The following is a 20103-nucleotide window of genomic DNA, read 5'->3' on the forward strand; positions in this document are numbered from 1 at the left end:
TGGGCAAGAAAGTCTTCAAGTCTAGATTTGTTTCATTCAGGTGAATTCCCAGGGCACACTGCCATCAAAGGAAAGTGACCTTGAGTCACTGTCCCGCAGGATGCCCCTAGGGAATATCTTATGGAACTTCTGCTCACTGGTAGTCATCTCTTCACACCCACATCCTGTGCACTCTCATATGGACAAGGAAAACATGGACTCCTGATATAATAATTCTATATCCCCCAGAGGAGGAAAAATAAACCACTAGTGTGAGCTGTGGCAAAAGCCCAGTCTGGGAATGGTGTTTGCAAGGAGCTGCTCTGGGACCATTGCCCTGAGGCAGCATTTCCCAGAGTGTCCAGAGAACAATGGTCCAGCGCAGCCTCTGCTCTGCTGGTCCTCCCTTTTCTCTCCCAGGAAGCCAGCTCAGCCCAGCTCCTCAGCAGCTCTCCACACATCCCGGTCCTCTCCCTAGCCCAGCCCAGCCCAGCAGAGCAGCCCAGGTTGGGCTGGCCCCAAGGCAGCAAATGGAGAAGTGGAGGGCAGTGGCAGTGTCTCTCTTCTACCATCTGCAAGAGATTTCCCTCCCCCAGGCAGCCTGCAGCCCCCCACGCCAGCCCCACTCCCCAGCACAGCACAGCACCACACTGCTGGCCCTGGGGCTCCTCAGGCAGCACCACTGCACACACACAACGCCCTGCTCTGCTCCCAGCACACCCCATGTCCCACACAGCCTTGCCCCAGCCCACCACGTCTGGGCTGGCCTGAGCAGCCATTCCTGCAGCCCCTGTCCATGCTGCCCACAGCCCCTGAGCTGGTGGGGCTGCTCTGCAGAGTGAGGGGGCTGTGGTTAGCGGGGCTGTGGGGGAACTCTGCAGGGCCTTGCTGGTCAGGCTGGGAAGGCAGAGCCAGCTGGTGGGGGGCACTGGCACTGACTGCCTCCCACACAAGTGGTTCTTTGGCCATGGAGGGTGCGCACAGATAGCCGGCCTTCTTCAGAGTCAGAGACTCATGGAATAGCCTGAACTGGAAGGGACCCACCAGGATCATCTAGTCTAACTCATTTCCAATATCAGGAGAGATTTTGGGATGATTCACTCGATCCAGTCTATGAAATTTCCCTGACTGAATAACTAATAATTTTCCCGACCCCTTTCCCATTGCCTCATGTTGTAGAGCTCTGCGTTGTCTGTGGAACAGAAACAATGATCATATTTCCTTCTGGATTACTGTATCATCAGTAAATGAAAGTAAAAAAAAAAAAGGAAAATGAAACAAAACAAAACAAAACAAATATATCTTGGTCTGTAGTGAGTTGCATTATCAGTGATATGCAGAAGACGACAGTCATTTTATTGCTTCTGAAAAACATCCAGTCATCACTCTCCACACTGCATCCTTGAGCTCCTGGTTCCTCATGCTGTAGATGAGGGCGTTCAGTACCGGAGGTATCACGGAGTACAGAACTGCCAACAAAAGATTCAAGAATGAGGAGGACATGGAGGGGGGCTTCAGGTAGGCAAATGTGCCAGTGCTGATGTACAGGAAGACCATGACCAGGTGAGGGAGGCATGTGGAAAAGGCTTTGTGCCGGCCCTGTTTCGATGGGATCCTCAGCACTACCCTGAAGATATGTGCATAGGACAGCACGATAAAAAGAAAACAGCCTAAAAGTGAACACGCAGTAACCACAATAAACCCAATTTCCCGGATATAGGCATCTGAGTAGGAGAGCATGAGGATCTGGGGAACTTCACAGAAAAACTGGTGCAGGGCATTGCCTTGGCAGAGGGGGAGGGAAAAGGTATTGGCAGTGTGAAGCAGAGCACTGAGAACACCACTGACCCAGGAAGCTGCTGCCATGTTGAAACAAGTTCTGCTGTTCATTATTGTCCCATAGTGCAGGGGTTTGCAGATGGCAACGTAGCGGTCATAAGCCATGACGGTGAGAAGATAAAACTCTGCTGGGACAAATGCAACAAACGTGAAGACTTGGGTAGCACAACCCAAAAATGGAATGGTCCTGATGTCCCACAGGCAATTGGCCATGGCTTTGGGGACAGTGGTGGTAATAGTGCCCAGGTCGAGGAGGGCGAGGTTGAGGAGGAAGAAGTACATGGGGGTGTGGAGGCGGTGGTCGCAGGCTATGGCTGTGAGGATGAGGCCGTTGCCCAGGAGGGCAGCCAGGTAGATGCCCAGGAAGAGCCCGAAGTGCAGGAGCTGCAGCCCGCGTGTGTCTGCGAATGGCAAGAGGAGGAACTCGTTGGGGAAGGTGCTGTTGGACATTTGCTGACTTTGGGTGTAGTAGCCTGTCCATTTAGAAATTTAAAGAGGAATGTTAGATAGTGTTTTCTGAGCAAAACCTAAACCAAATTTCCTTGAAACCTTCTTAGCAAGACACACAGTCTTTTCCCTGTGAAAAATACATGCTACTGCTTGGAAAATATGTTTATTTATTTATTTATTTATTTATTTTTTCCCTAAGGATACGATAATCGTCAGGTTAATCCTCTGTAGGCCTCGGAGGGGTCAGTACTGCCCTACAGTATGTAGTAAAGAATATCAGGGACTGATCCATTATAATCCTCCTTACTGTCCTTCATGGCAGCAAAATAGAAGCAAAGACTCCTGAGAGTGCGTTTCATTCAGGTAGTGCAGGCATTGGTGTTCCCCATCAAAAATCTCCCTCTAAGATGCCCTGGGGGTGCTGTGGAGCTCTGAGCAGCCTGCAACAGGTAGCAGCCTCTGGGCATCAGCAGGACCCTGCCCTGCCCTGCCCTGACTGGGGGGCTCCTTCCACCCGCAGCTTCTCCCCGCAGCACCCTGGGCAGCTCCCTGGGCAGGCTGAGTGCTGAGCCTGGCAGGTGGCAGAGGCCCTGCCCCGGCACACAGCCCCTGGGGCACAGCAGGGACCCTGCTCTGCACCACAGCCCTGGCCACCCCTGCCTACACCCCAGTTGCACAGCCTGCAGCCGGCCCTGCAAGAAAGAACCTTCATGTCCTGTCCCTCTGACAACTTGGCTGATAATCCCTGCTCTGGAGCTTGTCATTCATACAGTAGAGAAAGTAGAGAGTCCTCCTGAAAGCTACCACAGCCTGTGAGATTTGCCTGCAAATCAGGAGATGGCACCAGGAACAACAGCTGTGTTGCCCTCACACAGACACTTACTCTGTTCAGGGCTGGGAAGATTTCTCCCGCAGTGAGATCTCAGCAGCCCCCCTCCACACTGCCTTTAACATCTCCCTCCCTTCTCTCAGCCGCCCTTGTCCCCTGCAGGCAGTGCCCCCAGCCCTGCTGTGCTGTGCAGAGGAGCTGCTCGTGGGCAGAGCTGTCTCTCTGCAGCGCTGCCCGCTTGCCAGGAGCTCCCATTGGTCCCAGGAGCCTGGCCCTGCTCAGCTGCAGAGGGAGCTCTTCCCCTGGGTCTCCAGGGGAATCGACTTTGAAACAGGCTGAAGCAGTCACTGATTTTGCTTCTCTGAGCGGGGAATGGACACTTACTTCCAGTGATGTCTTTTCCCCTAATTGAAAATAAGAGTTTGGCTTGAGAATCCTATTTTCTTGTCCCATTGTGAGACTGGACACCCACAAAGTGACAGGCAGGCTGCATCCCATCACTTCCAAGCACTTGTTGATACTCAGGGAGATGATTTTTCATAGAAACTGAAATCCCTCTGTCTACATAAGCTACACAACCAATTGCTGGCCTGGAGGATCACCATATCATAGAATGCTTTGGGTCTGGAGGGACCTTAAAGACCATCTAGTTCCAACCCCCACCATGGGCAAGGGCACCTGCCACTAGACGTGGCTGCTCAAGGTCCCATCCACCCTGACCTTGAACACTACCAGGGGGGATGAGGCATCCACCACTTCTCTGAGAAACCTGTTCCAGTGACTCACTTTTTTTTTTCTTTAAACTGTTGCCCCTTTTCCTACTGCTACACTCCCTGATAAAGAGTCTCTCCCCATCTCCTGTTTATCTCCCCCTGTTCTCTTAAGGAGGGGGAAGGAGAGACTGGCTGTGTGTGAGTGTAATGTGTAATGCTGGTAAAAGGCATGTGCTATGAAGACAGCCTGTGGACTGCTGGGTAGTCTGCAGAAAAGAAGGCTGAAGGGCGACCTCATTGTTCTCAATAACTTCCGTGGGAGGGGAAGTGGAGAGGGGGGTGCCGGTCTCTTCTCCCTGGTAACCAATGGCAGGACATGTGGGAAAGGCACAAAGCTGCATCAGGGGCTGTTCAGACTGGGCATTAGGAAAATTTTCTGTACTGTGAGGGTGGTCAGACACCAAAATGGGCTTTCTAGAGACCTGGTTGATGTTCCATGACTGTCAGTGTTCAAGAGGCATTTGGATCATAGACACATAGAATCAAAGAATGGCTTGGTGAGGAGGAGACCTTAAAGATCATCCAGTTCCAAGCCCCCTGCCATGGGCAGGGATGCCACCCACTAGATCAGGTTACCCAGTGCCTCAGCCAGCCTGGTCTCGAACACCTCCAGGGCTAGAGCATCCACAACCTCTCTGGGCAGTCTGCTCCTGTGCCTCACCACCCTCTGAGTGAAGAATTTCCTCCTAACCTCTAATCTAAATCTCCTCACTTTTAGTTTAAAACCATTCCCCCTCTGTCATTATCAGATTGAGCAAAGAGCCGCTCTCCATTTTTTTTATTTTTTTTTTTATGATCTCCCTTTAAGTACCGAAAGGCCACAATGAGGTCAACCCAGAGCCTTCTCTTCTGTAGGCTGTACAGCCCCAGCTCTCTCAGCCTTTCATCTTAGAAGAGATGCTGCAGCCTTCTGATCAATTTCACGGCTCTCTGGACCCACTAACAGATCAACATCCTTCTTTTGCTGGGGGCCCCAAATGTGGTTGAGTCACCATCCCTGGAGGTCTTTAAAAGACATTTAGATGTAGAGCTTAGTGATATGGTTTAGTGGAGGACTTGTTAGTGCTAGGTCATACAATGGACTAGGTGATCTTGGAGGTCTCTTTCAACCTAAATGATTCTGAGATGCTGTGATAAAGAGTCTCTCCCCATCTTTCTACCATTTCTCTCCCCCTGTTCTGTTAATGTGGGGGAAGGAGAGAGTGTGTGGTGCTTGGCTACCTCCTGGGGGTAAGCCACAACATATCCAGGGACACAAACCTGACTGACAAGTGATAAAGGAGGCATTGGAGGGGGAGTGCTGGTAAAAGGGCATGTCCTATGAAGACAGCCTGTGGACTGTTGGGGAATCTGCAGAAACTTCCTTAGGAGGGGAAGCCGGTCTCCTCTCCCTGGTAGCCCAGGATGCTGCTGGCCTTCTGGGCTGAAAGCTCACACTCTCAGCCCATGTCAAGCTTTTTGTCCACCAGAACCTCCAAGTCCTTCTCTGCAGGGCTGCTCTCAATGAATTCTTCACCCAGTCTGTACTCATGTTCAGGATTGCCCTGGCCCAGGTGCAGCAGAACCTCATTAGGTCCACATGGGCCCAAATCTCAGCTTTGTCCAGGTCCCTTTGGATGCCATCCCTTCCTTCTATTGTATCAACTGCAACACTTAGCTTGGTGTCATCTGCAAATTAGCTGAGGGTGTACTCGATCCCACTGTTTATGTCATTGATAAAGATATTCAACAGTACCAGTCTCAGCACAGACCTCCTGAGGTGCATCACTTTTCACTGGCCTCCACAGTGCTCAAGAAAGGGGATATGGTGGGTACTCACCACGTGACAGCCGATTGTTTTACCTGCATGACCATGGGGAGGACATGAGAAAATGGGATGGGAAATCTACCTTGACCCTAGAGGCACAGCTACAGGAGTTGCAAGGAAAAACAATTGCCAAAGGGGGGGTCCTTATGAGAAAATTGCTGCTCCCGTTTCCAGCAGGCAGTCCCTGAGACACAGTAACAAATCCTATGACCAGGGCTAGAAGGGCTCTGCTTCCAGCCAGATGGAGGGAAGGGACAATCATGTTTATTGGACTGTGTGGAGTTGATGACCTGGAACATCAGACACACAGGTGTATAAGACTGTAGTGGGCACTGGTGCAAAGTGTAGTGTGGACATTAAACAGCTGTCTGCCTTGACCCGGTCTCTCATGGGACCCTTCTGTTGTGGGGTTGCTGAGGGTTGAAGAACAGCAGGTGCTCATGGCTACCCCAGTGGTGCACCTGAGGCAGTATCGCAGTAACTGAGACTCCCTGATTCCCATCCATGAGCTGGTTCACCAAGTGGAGAGCCAAGGGGTGAACAGCAAGTCTCGCTCACCCTTTAATAGTCCCATATGGCCAGTGGACTCTCATGGCCTGAAGGAAGTCATGCCACTGCTGAGTGCTGCAATGCCAGACATGACAGAACTTCAATATGAACTAGAGTCAAACGCAGCCAAGCGGTATGCCACAACTAATATCACTGATGTGTTTTTCTCCATCCCTTTGGTAGCAGTGTGCAGACCACAGCTCGCTTTCCCTTGAAGGGCTGTCCAGTCCACCTGGGATTGACTGTTCCAGGGGTGGAAACACAGCCCTACCATTTGCCATGGACTGATCCAGACTGCACTGAGCAGGGGGAAGCTCCGGAATACCTGCAGTATATTGATGAAAACATAGTGTGGGGTGACAGAGCAGCAGAAGATTTTGAGAAAACAAAGAGAATAATCCAAACCCTTCTGAAAACCAGTTTTGCTTTAAAACAAAATACAATCAAAGGACCTGTACAGGAGAACCCATTTATTATACCTTTAGAGTACTTTTCCAAAAGTTATGCAGGAGAGATTGGATCACTTTTTTAAGAGCTCTGAAGGTTATAGTCAAGTCTTACTTAAGTCTGAACTGTATCTTTCCCTTCATTTTTTCATCTTAATTTAAGGTTTTGACCACCTCATTGAATATCTCCAGCTTTTGCAAGAGTTTTGAAGCTTGAAGTTATGGTGCCTGTATAGATTTTACTCTCCTTGTCTTTTTCATACCATGCTTTCAGGGTTCCTATCTGTTTCTCAGCATCCTGGGTTTGACCTGTACAGCAGGACAGATGACATTAGTAACCTTTGTTTTCATGGATCAGATCTCTTCCACTTCAATATTCAGGTTCTCTCGTTTCTTAGTATGTTTTCCTCTTAATCTATTTATTTTTTGGCTGTAGAAGATCTCACCTGTTTTGGCAATAATGTGCAATTCAGTCAGTTTTCTCTTGCCTTTTTGTCTTTCCTCTCCTTTCAGCCTTGCTGCACCTATGTCATATACAGAGATGGTTTTGTGCCCAGCAGGCACACACTCTGGCAGCCCAAGAGAGCTGAAGCTGCTGCAGCTCCATGTCCCTGGGTTCAACCTGAGCAAGGCAGAATGTGTACTCCTGGGAGGCACACACACACACAAGCCTCTCCGGCTGAGCAGGACAGAGACTCGTTAGTGGGAAATGTAAAGTGGTTGTGCATGTGCGTGCATGTTTGTGTGTGTGTGTGCAAGGTGGATCCTTCCAGCAGCTGGGTTCAGACACTCAGGCTCCCCAGGACACCCTGGTTCTAGTCCAGTTGCTGCACTCCCCCCTATGTACACACACCATGTGTCCCTACAGCCCTTGGCAGCAACCCCCCTAATCCATATGGTGATGCAGAGAGCTGCTGCCAGTGACTCATCTGGATGGGTTTCCTGCCTGGACACCGGGGTGATGGTCCACCCAAGGCAGTCCTGGAAGGAGCTGGGACAAGATCTTGGTTCCGCAGGAGCCTGTGACTTGGGTTTCCACCTGCCATTGTGTTTTGTGCTCTTCTGGCCTCATGGAGATGGGCCCTTGATGAACTGGGGTCTCTCCTGTGCTGGGCCTGGAAGCAGCCAGGGCAGGGCATGAACTGAATTACTCGTCCTGCCATCGCTTCCTTGGGCCTTCATTTTGTGTGCAGATGCACTTCTTATCAAACAGCCTAACACAATCCAGAAGGAACATAAACCTCTGGAGACATCTACTTGTGGAGGTCACATACATATGGAGGTGGTATTACATAAGATACGAGAGCGGAGAACTCAAATTACTCTTCAGAACTGCATCACGATTACGGGAAAAGCTGTGCTGTTGCACGGGCCATGGCTTCCTTCAGGGCCAGTATCACAACCTTGTTTCTAAGACTGTAGATGAATGGGTTTAAGAATGGGTACAGGACAGTGTTCAGCAAAGCTACAATTCTGTTGGTCTCCAAAGAAACATGTCCTGAGGGATGTGCGTAGAGAGCAATGCAGCTTCCATAGACAATGGCCAAGGTGGTGAGATGGGAAGAACATGTAGCAAAAGCCTTTTTCCTCCCAGAGGCTGCTGGCATTTGTAGAATACAGAGAAAGATGCTTGTGTAAGATGCCAGAGTTAAACACAAGGAAGACAGCACAATAAACAATATGAAAACTGAGTCTATTTTCCAAAGCAGGGTGACGTCAGAGCAGGAAAGTTGGAATAAGGGAGTGTTGTCACAAAAAAAATGCTCAATCTTGTTCAAACCACAGAAAGTGAGCTTTGAGAGCAGCACCAGGCGGGAACTCAAGAATGTGAAGCCCGTGACCCAAACAGCAGCAACCAGGCGGATGCAGAGCCGATGCTTCATGATGGCAGCATAGCGCAAAGGCTGGCAGATGGCAACGTAACGGTCAAAGGACATGACAACAAGGAGAGTGAACTCTGCACCACCCAGGGCAAAATAGAAAGAGGACTGGGCAAAGCAGCCACCTACTGAGATTGTTCTCCTGCCAAAGCTCAGAATCACCAACAGTTTGGTGCTTGTGGAGGATGCAAACCAGATTTCCAAGAATGCCAGATTGCCAATGAAAAAGTACATGGGGGTTTGCAGGCGGTTATCCACACACACCAGGAAAATGATGGCTGCATTGCCCATCACTGTTGACAGGTACATGAGTAGAAGGAGCAGGCAGAGAAATAGCTGTAGCCTTTGATCAAGCCCTGAGAAGCCTGACAGGATGAATTCAGAAATGACAGTTCCATTGCCTGTTCCCATGCCCAATTTCCAATTACCCTGCTGAGGCAGGAACATGGCAAAAACAAGTAAAATAATAAAATAATTTCATGGTCTGGACAGAAGGCTATCTCCTTCCTTCTCTCTTTCCTTGCTTGCAGGCTTCCTATACAACACACACACAGATTCCTTCGGACATTCCTCGCACCCTGGCTTTTCTGTTTCACATATCTGGTAGAGTCCTCAGAGAATTTCTTGTCTTCTTTCCGCCTTTGTCCATCAGCCATAAACAATTCTTGCTACAAAAACACAAGGCTAAGAACGGATTGTTACTCTATTGTACTCCATTCCTGGGAAATTCCACTCAGAACAATTGCAAACATTCATCATACCGATGTTTCAAAAGGAAATCTCATCTTCTGTACAAAGATTTTCTATTATGTAGATTCTAAACCATCAGTTCAAATACGTACATTGAAGGTTATTCTCTCTCCTCTTCAGTACTTGCCTTTTTGGACTAGCAACATCTGGGGATCCCTTGCTTAATTTCGAAATAAGAAAATTTCAAGTACATCTTTTGTAATGCCCTGATTACTTCTATGTCATCTTCCTTTGTTTCTTTAGGAAAGAGGGAAAATGGGGACCAAGTGTAGCTTGCATTTTTTAGTACTCTTAATTAAGGCCAAAATTCATTATGGTCCCACCAGGTCAGTGGAAATGGATCTGTCACACAATTTCATCTGACCTCTTTCTGCGCCAAAATGCAGTTGTTTCCAAACAGTTGCTCTTCTCTCCTACTATCAAATGTTCTCACCTAAATGCCTTACTTTTCTGAGAGCTGGAAAAATCTTGTCATCTTCAAAAGCTTAAGGACAGTCCTTGCTGTACAAAGAGGAAGCACCTAAAACCAAAGAAACAAACAAAGAAAAATGCCAAATACTACTGTGTGGGTTTATATTTCAGTTGTCTAAAAGTCACATCCTTCAGGCTGAGCAATTTAACTTACTCCCATACTGTCAACGGTGAGAGACAGAAGAGCATCTGGAAGAGATTCCTCACCTTTATTTCTCATGGCAGCTCTAGGCTGGGATGACCCAGCCACGAGGGCTTTCTCTTGTCTCCATTGACTGTTGGGGGAGCCTCGGGAGAACAAGTTCTCACAGGCACCAGGAGTGAAGTAGATGAAACTCATTACTCAAGTCTCAAGTCTCTGATTATTTTTATTTTAGTAAATTATTCTCCTCTGTAAATCAAACTACTCCTCTAACAGGATAATAAAGAAAATTAAAACAAAAAACACAAGAGAAATTTATTTAATAAAGATGGAATTTTTCCCCTTCACCTTTCCCTATGTGTTTAGACATAGAAGGGATCAGAGCAGATGACTACAAAAAGAGAACACCTCCAAATGTAAAGGTGGAAGAGGAGATGATGGGTTAGAAGCAGTGAAGTGGTGTCTCTGTGGGCTGTATTGTCCCCTCAGAACCTGTCCCAGTGCAGAATGGGTGCATTTAGGCAGTAAAATGGGAAGCTTAGAAACAGGGAGTACTCCATGTTTGCATGGACATTTCAGCCTGGGACTTGGGCTGCTCTTAGACCCCAAGTGCCCCTCCTTGCTCTTTGCCTCTAGACTGGCAAAGGGAAATCTCTGCACTGGCTTCATCTGGAAAATTTGTTGAGATTAACCCATTAGCTGTAATTGTTTTAGCAAAAGCTCAAGCCCAGTCACCAACAGCAATATGTTGTGGTTTAGCCCTGACAATCAGCTAAGCACTGAGGGCATCTGATCAAAGACTATTTCCCATGCAATGAGGTAAAATAAGAATGGGAGGCAGTGATAGGAAACAAGTCTGGTCAGTCACATCAGTCACAGAATCACAAAAACAGAAAGATTTGGGGTTGAAAGGACCTTAAAGATCATTTATTTCCAATTGCCCTGTCATAGGCAGGGACAACTTCCACTAGACCAGGTTGCTCAAAGCCCCATCCAGCCTGGCCTTGATGAATTCCAGGGGTAGGGCACCCACAGCTCCTCTGATCAATCAGTTCTAGTGCCTCACCACCCTCAGAGAAAATAATTTCTTCTGAATATCCAATCTAAATCTACCCTCTTTTAGTTTAAAAGCTACCTCTGCTTTGACTGGAAATGCAGGCTGGGGAGACCCACTGGGCACAGCTGTTTGTGCTGCTGCTGCTAAGGACAAGAGATATGGATCCCGATCTGTCTCAGGAGCCTCACACTGAAATGTAGGTGCACGGGGTTCACATCCAAGCCTGATACATGAACTCCTTATCCTGGTGGTGATACTCAGGGAAGAGGAGCACTCTTTTGTCAGCACTCTGGGAGGCAGTGCACAGCAGCTGTCCCGGTCCCTGTCTTTTCTACCTCCTGCAGCCACTGTCAATGAGGGACAGTCACCTTAAAGGCCTATGTCATGCTCTTGTGATCCATGCAGAGGTTTCAGATACCCAGAGGCACCAGAAATGTCCCCAGAAACCATTGTCCAGGCTATCCCATCCATTTTTATTCACAGACTCTCATCTGCATGGTACCTCTCCTCCAACTGGACTCCACCCATCCCAGATAATTGCATTGCCATAGAAGGTCTTGGTGGGCTGCATCAGCTCACTGCTTTGGAAACTTGTTTGTTCATGTTTCATCTGGGCCATTGTCCATGGTGGGGATGGGGAGAAGCTCCTTTCCTCTTCTTGCCTCCCACCTGGCTGCTTCATCTGGATGAAACTTCGGCTGATGAGCTGCAGGCCAGAGAAAAGTCTTGTGTCTCCAGAGAAAGATTCTCATCAGCCAAAGAGTTCATCCAGCAAAGATCTGCATGGGTTGTGTTTGTTGAAATTTGGGAAACAGAGTACTGAAATTGTGCTCTCCAGTGGGCTAAAGCAGCCCTGTGTTTCAATTCTCCTCTCTCCATGGAGGAAGGATTTTGCCAGCTGGCACTGAGCAAACTATTCTATATTTTAAGTGTACTCCTTGATGTTATAGCAAGAAATAGATATATAATTAAAAGCATTACATACGTTTATATATCTAAAAGATTTCCTTGGTTTTATCACATTCTTTAAAGTTCGTCATCAGATAAGGGAAGAGCTACTGATGCCATCTACGTGGACTTGTGTAAGGCTTTTGATATGGTCTCCTACAACATACTCCATTAAACTGGAGGAATGCTCCTTTGGTGGACTGACTGTTAGAGGGAGAAAAGAACTGAATAAATGGCCTCATCCAAAGAGTTATATTCAATGTTTTAATAATCAAGCGGAAACCAGTAAGGAGTGGTATCACTTAAGGGTTCATGCAGGGACCTACTATTAATACCATCATTACCGACATGGAGAGTGAGATTGAGTACACCCTCAACAAGTTTTCAGTTGACACCAGGCTGAGTGGTGCAGCTGACATGCAAGTGGGAAGGAATGCCATCCACAGGGACCTAGACACACTTGACAAGTTTACTCATGAGAAACTCCTGAAAGTCAGCAAGGCCAAGTGCAAGGTGCTACACCTAGGTAATGGAAAGCCCCACTCTCCATATAAATTTGGGGATGAATAGATTGTGAGACTGCCTGCTGAGAGGGACTTGTACTGGTGTACTCTAAATGAGGAAGATCTGGCTATCAGCTGGCAGTGTGCACTTGCATCCCAGAAAGCGGACATCATCCATTGCATGAGAAGAAGAGAGACCAGCAGGTCGAGGGGGGTGATTCCTTTATTTCTCTCTTTCCTAGAGAGTCCCCACCAGCAGTGCTGCATCCAGTTCTGGGATCCCCAATGCAAAAAAAAAAAGACATAGAGCTGTTAGGGTGGCTGAAGAGGAAGGCAATGAAAATGATCAGAGAGCTGGAAGATTTCCCATGCAAAGAAAAGCTGAGAGAGTTGGGGTTGTTTAACCTAGTGAAGAGAAGGTGCCAGGGAGGCCTTATTGCTTCCTTATTGCTGCCTTTTCATACAATCACAGAATGGCTTGGCTTGGAAGGGGTCTCATCTAGTTCCAATCCCCCTGCAATAGGAAAGGATGCTACCCACTAGATCAGGTTGCCCAGGGTCTCATCTAACCTCGTCTTGAACACCTCTACGAACAAGGCATCCACAACCTCTCTGGGCAACCTGTTCCAGTGTCTCACCACCCTCTGAGGGGAGAATTTCCTCCTAACCTCTAATCTAAATTTCCCCTCTTTTAGTTTGAAACCATTCCCCCCTAGTCCTGTCATTATCCAATTGAGCAAAGAGTTGCTCCCCATCTTTTTTATAAGACCCCTTCAAGTACTGAAAGTTGCAATGAGTTCCCCCCAGAGCCTTATGAGGGTCTGTAGTGACAAGACAAGGTGTCATGCTTTTGAGCTGTAAAAGCTGATTTAGATTGGATATAAGGAGATATTTTTACAGTGAGAGTAGTTAGACATTAGAACGTTTCCCAGAGAAGCTGTGGATTCCCCATCACAGGAAGTGTTCAAAGTCAGGTTGGAAGGGCCTTTGAACAACGTGATGTAGTGACAGATGCCCCTGCCCATGACAGAGGGATTGGATTAGATGATCTTAGAGTCCTGTTCCAGCACAAACCTTTCCAAGATTCTTTCATTCTTTGATTCTATTATTCCATGATCTAGTCATTGCTTGGAGTTTCAGAGAGTCCAAAGTTTCCGTTTCTGTATGTAGACTAGAAGCATATTTAGGAAACTCCTGAACTTTATTTTTGCATAATCTTTCATGTCTACAGACTAGGGAAAACAAAAAACAAACAAACAAAAAAAATGGTTATAAGTTGCGGGAGATGAGCTTCATTGGGTACATCATGGAACTAGCAAACACTTAAGAGAGCGTGCTTTATTGATTATTAAGATTTCTCATACTTTGTTTTAGTTTGCTTGCAATTAAGAGTCATACTTCTCTACCTGTGTGCAGCCTGTTCTCTAAGGAAAGCAGGAGGGAGTTGGGACAGGGAACTACAAGGTGCAACTGCAGACTTGAGTGGAGAAGTCTGATGTCAGGAGAAGTGATGCAAGTCCTAGGGGATCAATGAGAGAAATGGGGCGAGACTGGGAGGAGAGGAGCAAGGTTGTCTGTACAATATCAAACTTCTCCTACCTGTCCAGACCTCCTTAAGAGACTCTGTGTCTTAAGAAAGGCTTTCTGTGCCTTAATAAGCCCCAAGGTGTAGTTGCTGCCAAGTTTATCAACATCAGCTCCTGAGAGGAGACTGATGAAATCTCTCAGAAAGCCCAAGTCAGAAGCCAAACCCAAAGTCCTTCAAAGCATTGATTGGTCCTGCTGAGGGCCATTACTGACAAAGCCCCATGGACTCCTTAGGGCAGGTAATTGGAGGCCATGATTACAGGTAGGCCAAGGCTCTGTGCAGGCGCCTCTGAGGCTGAGAAAATGCTGGCTTTGTTTCATCAAGCAGAAAGGCCAAGCCTTGCTTGAAGCTCTGGGCAGAGAGGCCCTGCCCCTCATGTGGGGCTCTGGGCTCTTCCTCAGGCAGTGGCATGTGGGATACGCAGTGACAAGTGAAAGACAGTGGTGTGACATCCCCTGGCCTCTGTCAGGAGTTGCAAAGAGGAGATGAGGCCCCAGTTGTATCATCTCGTTAAAAAACAATGTCTCCTCCTAGGCCTTGATGGCAGAGAGACCTGCCATAGCCCAGGGGACAAGACCTTGGCTTTCTTGGCTATGTCTAGCCTTGCCAGTGCCCTTGGCCATTGCCACCACTGGCTGTCCTATGCTGTCCCACACCTTTCCCTTTTTCCCTGTAGGCTACAAACATCCATCTTGCTTTCCTACCTGGCACTCACATGGGAATTGCTGTGCCTTTATTGACGTCTGTATCCTCTCCAGCTGTGCCCTGAAGCACAAACACATGGACTGATTACAGATTCCTTCCAGGTGTCCTCTGACACAATATTGCACACCCCTTCCACTCACTTATCTTCCCTCTCACATCCTCCCCCCATCACCAAAGCTTCCCTTTGAAGCAGGTTTTCTCTCACATGCTGTTTCCTGTAAACAAGGAAAGTTCCAACATCTCAGAAACCACCTTCACACAGGCTTCCACACCCATCAGCCTTCCTGGGGTCTGTCAGCTGACCAGACGGAAGGAACATCACCATGATCTTCCAGGCCATGCGTCCTTCCTGCTGACCTTTCAGCTCCTCAGAAAGACACAACTAAGCCACATGCCTGCTGCTCCCCAGTCATGTACTCAGGCACAAGACACTTGACAACCCACAGTCAAGGCCACTATTTCATGGGCATTTCAGGTACTTGGGCAGAGGGCATCACACAAGCACCATGCCAGCCAGGTGCCTTCTGCTGGCCTGTGAGAGATGCTGGTAAATGTGAGCCTAAAAGTCCATCTGCCAGCCAGGAGTCAAGGGCTGACCTGGCAGCTACTTCAGAAAGATGGGATCTCCCACTCCCATGCACCTTCTCATGGCCTTTCAGCTTCTCTGGTGGACAGGATAGACCTATGTGCAAGGTCTATTAGGTACAAGGGCAGGAGTGACTTTGAAATAGATTTACACTCTTTGCATGTCAGTGGCTCCCCAGTTCCTTATGACAGCTAACATGACACCCCCATAGAGTAGCCATGCGCCTGGAGGTGGCCTATCAGGTCCTCAGGCAGAAGTGCCCCGACACCCACCTGCACAGCCATGGGCCTCCTGCTGCCTTCTGAGGTCCTGAGGAACAGCTGATGTCAGCAGAGCATCCCCACCCATCTCTTCCTTGAGTCCTATGACCTGACCAGATCCATGTCACCTCACCTGCCTCCTCCAAGACCAAGTGATTGCTGCAGGACATCCTAAGCCCTTCCCAGCCTCATAGGGCCAAAACCCATCACTTACATGATAGGAGCGTGGGAATGAGAGATTTGAGGATTAGTTGTTCAAGTTAGAGTTTAGGGATTAGATCTTGCGTTCCAGGTTTAGGGACTGGGTGGAGTCTTAGAGGGAGAGTTGGGTGTTCTGCTTTGGGTATCCAGCCAGGGTTTAGGGTAGCATCTAAATTTTTGGTTAGGAATGTATTAAATACTTTTTTATGGCATGGGGGTTGTTGTTAAGGCTGGCAATTTAATGCTAGGGATTAAAGTATATGGATTAGCGAGAGCGATAGGTTAAAAATAATGGAAACAGGTGATGTGGATGGGGCTGGACTTCAAAGTAGGATTTGAGGCTGGAGATTAGAGAAGTGGATGCCTTCAATCCACTTTTCAGGTTCCTGGTTAGAAATATAGCCAGGACATAACATGAATATTTTCGCGGTGAGTGTTGCAGAAGCATCAGCCTTACCTGAACCCTTCTCACCTCTTCAAAATCTTTCCTTCTGTTAGCCAAGACTCTCTTCTCTTCCCCAGGTCACCCATGTTTATTCTTCTGGCTTTCCCGTGACCTCCCCAAATGTGTCACCCTGTCAGGTGACCTCGCAGCCAGCATCCACAGGGCCACAAGGAGCTGTTGTGCTCTGGAGGCATCCTCTCTCCCCCCTCTCCCCCCCACCCCCAATTAGCACCAGGTGCAGGGGATGCCCTGCACAATCCCTCAGGTACTCTGCCTGCCAACCAGCTCCTGCTTCAGAAGGCCTCCCACATGTCCAGACTCATTCTTCCTCATGCACCCTTTAGCAACTCCAGGGCATCCTGAAGAAAATGGCCACTCTGGTGTGGAAAAATTATTAAAGAACTGAATATATATTTTCGGAACAAGTTGAGAACTCTACAGAGAAGTTGTTGCTGTGAAAGTCATAATGCCTAGCATTCCTTTATTCAGCTGTTTTCCTGCAGGACCATACCGCCACGACAAGTCCATCCCTTTGCAATATCCATGAGAGCAGCTTTGGGAGAAGAGCTGAGCCTTCAGGCACTGCCCTCAGCAGATCCCCTTTTATGCTGGAGATGCTGGTACAGAGCCAGCTGTGTTAGAGAAGTGCCCCTGGCCTGTCCCTGCCTGTGGACACAGGACTGCCCCACAGCAGCACGGTGAGCAAGCGGCAAGAGCAATCAGTCCTCACAGTAAAACAAGGGCTCTGAAGGAGAGCGTGGGAGGTGAAAGAGGGCGACTTAGGAAAGACCCAGCTGTTTGGCTCCCTGGCAGTGCTGCTGTGCCAGGAATCTTTTTCCCTCCACCTCTTCACACAGACAAGTCCCCCTGCAGCTCCACCACAGGTCTCCAAGAAAGGATCCCAGGCAAACTCGTCACTGCAGGATCCATCCTTTTATATGTCCTTTAAATGAACCTTGTTTACACCAAGACTCAGAGTCACGTGAAACATTGGAGAGAGAAACAGAAGGGGAAGAAACGGGATTTTTTCATAGACAAAATATATCACAATTTAAGTAAAGCAAAAAGAAAATGAAAACGCACATGAAATATGCCTTCGCCTTTAATAAGTTATTTTATGAGTGATATGCAGAAGACAGGCAGTTTACTGCTTCTGAAAAACATCCCATCATCAGTTTCCACACTACATCCTTCAGCTCCTGGTTCCTCATGCTGTAGATGAGGGGGTTCACTGCTGGAGGCATCACCGAGTACAGAACTGCCAGCAAAAGATTCAGGGATGAGGAGGACATGGAGGGGGGCTTCAGGTAGGAAAATATTGCAGTGGTGATGAACAGGGAGACAACAGCCAGGTGAGGGAGGCATGTGGAAAAGGCTTTGTGCCGGCCCTGCTCCGAGGGGATCCTCAGCACTGCCCTGAAGATCTGCACATAGGACAGCACAAGGAAAACAAAACATGCAAATAATAAACAGGCACTAACCACAACAAGACTAACTTCTCTGAGGTAGGTATCTGAGCAGGAGAGCTTGAGGATCTGGGGAATTTCACAGAAGAACTGGTCCAGGGCATTGCCTTGGCAGAGGGGGAGGGAAAAGGTATTGGCAGTGTGAAGCACAGCATAGAGAAAAGTACTGCCCCAGGCAGCTGCTGCCATGTTGACACAAGTTCTGCTGTCCATTATTGTCCCGTAGTGCAGGGGTTTGCAGATGGCAACGTAGCGGTCATAAGCCATGATGTTGAGAAGACAAAACTCTGCTGTGAGAAAGAGAATAAAGAAAAAGACCTGGGTAGCACAACCTGCATAGGAAATGGCCGTACTGTCCCAAAGGGAGTTGGTCATGGCTTTGGGGACAGTCATTGTAATAGTACCCAGGTCGAGGAGGGCGAGGTTGAGGAGGAATAAGTACATGCGGGTGTGGAGGTGGTGGTCGCAGGCTACGGCTGTGAGGATGAGGCCGTTGCCCAGGAGGGCAGCCAGGTAGATGGCCAGGAAGAGCCCGAAGTGCAGGAGCTGCAGCTCGCGCATGTCTGCGAATGGCAGGAGGAGGAACTCGTTGGGGAAGCTGCTGTTGGACATTTGCTGCCTCTGGGTATGCTTGGCTCTCCATGGAGGAATTTAAAGAGACAAGTTAGATAGTGTTTTCTGAGCAAAACCTAAACCAGATTTCACTGAAACATCCTCAACAAGACACACTGTCTCTTCCAGGGAAGAATACATGCTCCTGCCTGGAGCTCTTGTCTTGGTTTCCTAAGAGTGCCACAGAGACGAGATTAATCGACCTCATTCTCTGGAAGGGTCAGTACTGCCCTTTAGGTACATGGTAAAGGTCAACAGGACTGATCCATTTTCCTTGTTCTTCCTGTCCTTCATGGTTGCAAAATGGAAGCAGGTACTCCAGAGAGTGCTTTTCATTCAGGTAGTGTAGGCGTTGGTCTTCCCTCTCAAGAATCTCCCTCAATGTTGTCCTCAGGGAGCTGTGGAGCTGTGAGCAGCCTGCCCCAGGCACCAGCCTCTGGGCATCACCAGGACCCTGCCCTGCCCTGATCAGGGGGCTCCTTCCACCCACAGCTTCTCCCCACAGCACCCTGGGCAGCTCCTCTGCAGGCTGGGTGCTGAGCCTGGCAGGTGGCAGAGGCCCTGCCCCGGCACACAGCCCCTGGGGCACAGCAGGGACCCTGCTCTGCACCACAGCCCTGGACACCCCTGCCTGCACCCCGGCTGCACAGCCTACAGCCAGACCCACAAGAAGAAACCCTCATGTCCTTTCCCTCTGAGAGCTTTGGCATGTAATCCCTGCCCTGGAGGTTTTCACTCCCCTCTTATACAAAGAAACTCTGAGGGTTCTTCTGAAAAATCCCATAGGCTGTGGGATTTGTCAGCAAATATGGAGATGGCAACAGGAACAACAGCTGCACTGCCCTGCAGCCAGAGACTTACCCTGTTCAGGGCTGGGAAGATTTCTCCTGCAGTGAGCTCTCAGCATCCCCCCTCCACACTGCCTTTAACATCTCCCTCCCTTCTCCCAGCCGCCCTTGTCCCCTGCAGGCAGTGCCCCCAGCCCTGCTGCGCTGTGCAGAGGAGCTGCTCGTGGGCAGAGCTGTCTCTCTGCAGCGCTGCCCGCTTGCCAGGAGCTCCCCTTGGGCCCAGGAGCCCAGCCCAGCTCTGCAGCACAGGGAGCTCTTGACAAGTCCCTGGGCCTCTGGGGGAATCAACTTTGAAACAGACTGAAGTAATCATTTATATTCCTTCCCTCCACAGGAGAGGGACCACTGCCCTTCCTCATTTCAGAAGAGGTATGATGTCCAAGAATCACCTTTCCATGTCCTGGTTTCAGGCAGAACACCCACCCAAGAATCTCCCTCCCCCTGCTGAGGGAAGCGGTTCAGCTGAGTCAAACCAGGCATCTCATACTTTATTTGCAGTCCAGAGGCTAGAAGGGGGCTTAGCTGCCTCTCGCATGCCTCACAGAAGCCCACAGGAGTTGGGATTCCTCTTGCTTTGGTTCAGGTGGGCACAAATCAGGCAGCTGTATGTCAGCTGCTTGTCTCAGCTCCCAGCACATTGAATGGAGACAGAGGCCAGGAGGGAGCTGTTCAGATGCAGACCCCTGGTGACATTGGAGATGCCAGAGTGACATTTGAGTGAAATTTGAAGTGCCAAATTCCTCTGGGCCATAAACAGAGACTTTATTGATGCATGTCCAATATAATATAACTGTAGCCATTGTTCAATTGCAAAGAAATAAAAGGCAAGCTATGACCTGGTTGCCATCACCGAAACATGGTGGGTCCACTCCCATGACTGGAGTGCTGCAATGAATGGCTGTAGGCTCTTCAGAAGGGACAGGCAGCACAGACAAGGTGGTGGTGTGGCTCTCTATATTAGAGAGTGTT

The 20103-nt window shown here is 48.9% G+C and overlaps 5 protein-coding genes, 1 long non-coding RNA gene and 1 pseudogene across 10 annotated transcripts in view; 4 read left to right on the top strand and 3 right to left on the bottom strand.

Moving 5' to 3' along the window:
- The window catches only part of LOC308184367, a 295002-nt gene that overhangs the window by 153001 nt on the left and 121898 nt on the right, over positions 1-20103 (top strand). The gene's annotated exons all lie outside the window — the stretch shown is intronic.
- The window catches only part of LOC308184326 (olfactory receptor 14A16-like), a 169329-nt pseudogene that overhangs the window by 133774 nt on the left and 15452 nt on the right, over positions 1-20103 (top strand). The window lies entirely within an intron of this gene.
- The window catches only part of LOC308184344 (olfactory receptor 14C36-like), a 195479-nt gene that overhangs the window by 90609 nt on the left and 84767 nt on the right, over positions 1-20103 (top strand). The gene's annotated exons all lie outside the window — the stretch shown is intronic.
- Positions 1-20103, top strand: part of LOC308184361 (olfactory receptor 14C36-like) — a 155969-nt gene that overhangs the window by 42133 nt on the left and 93733 nt on the right. The gene's annotated exons all lie outside the window — the stretch shown is intronic.
- The window catches only part of LOC308184318 (antigen WC1.1-like), a 146797-nt gene that overhangs the window by 18622 nt on the left and 108072 nt on the right, over positions 1-20103 (bottom strand). The window lies entirely within an intron of this gene.
- Positions 7787-10197, bottom strand: LOC308184334 (olfactory receptor 6E1-like). The gene has a single exon (XM_080571387.1). It carries the CDS (start codon positions 8997-8999, stop codon positions 8016-8018), a length of 984 nt encoding a protein of 327 aa, XP_080427513.1. The 5' UTR covers positions 9000-10197; the 3' UTR covers positions 7787-8015.
- On the bottom strand, positions 11606-19551 carry LOC308184341 (olfactory receptor 14C36-like). The gene has a single exon (XM_080571396.1). It carries the CDS (start codon positions 18284-18286, stop codon positions 17324-17326), a length of 963 nt encoding a protein of 320 aa, XP_080427522.1. The 5' UTR covers positions 18287-19551; the 3' UTR covers positions 11606-17323.

This window comes from Anser brachyrhynchus, assembly GCF_964034855.1.
Source record: "Anser brachyrhynchus genome assembly, chromosome: 31".
NCBI lineage: Eukaryota > Metazoa > Chordata > Aves > Anseriformes > Anatidae > Anser > Anser brachyrhynchus.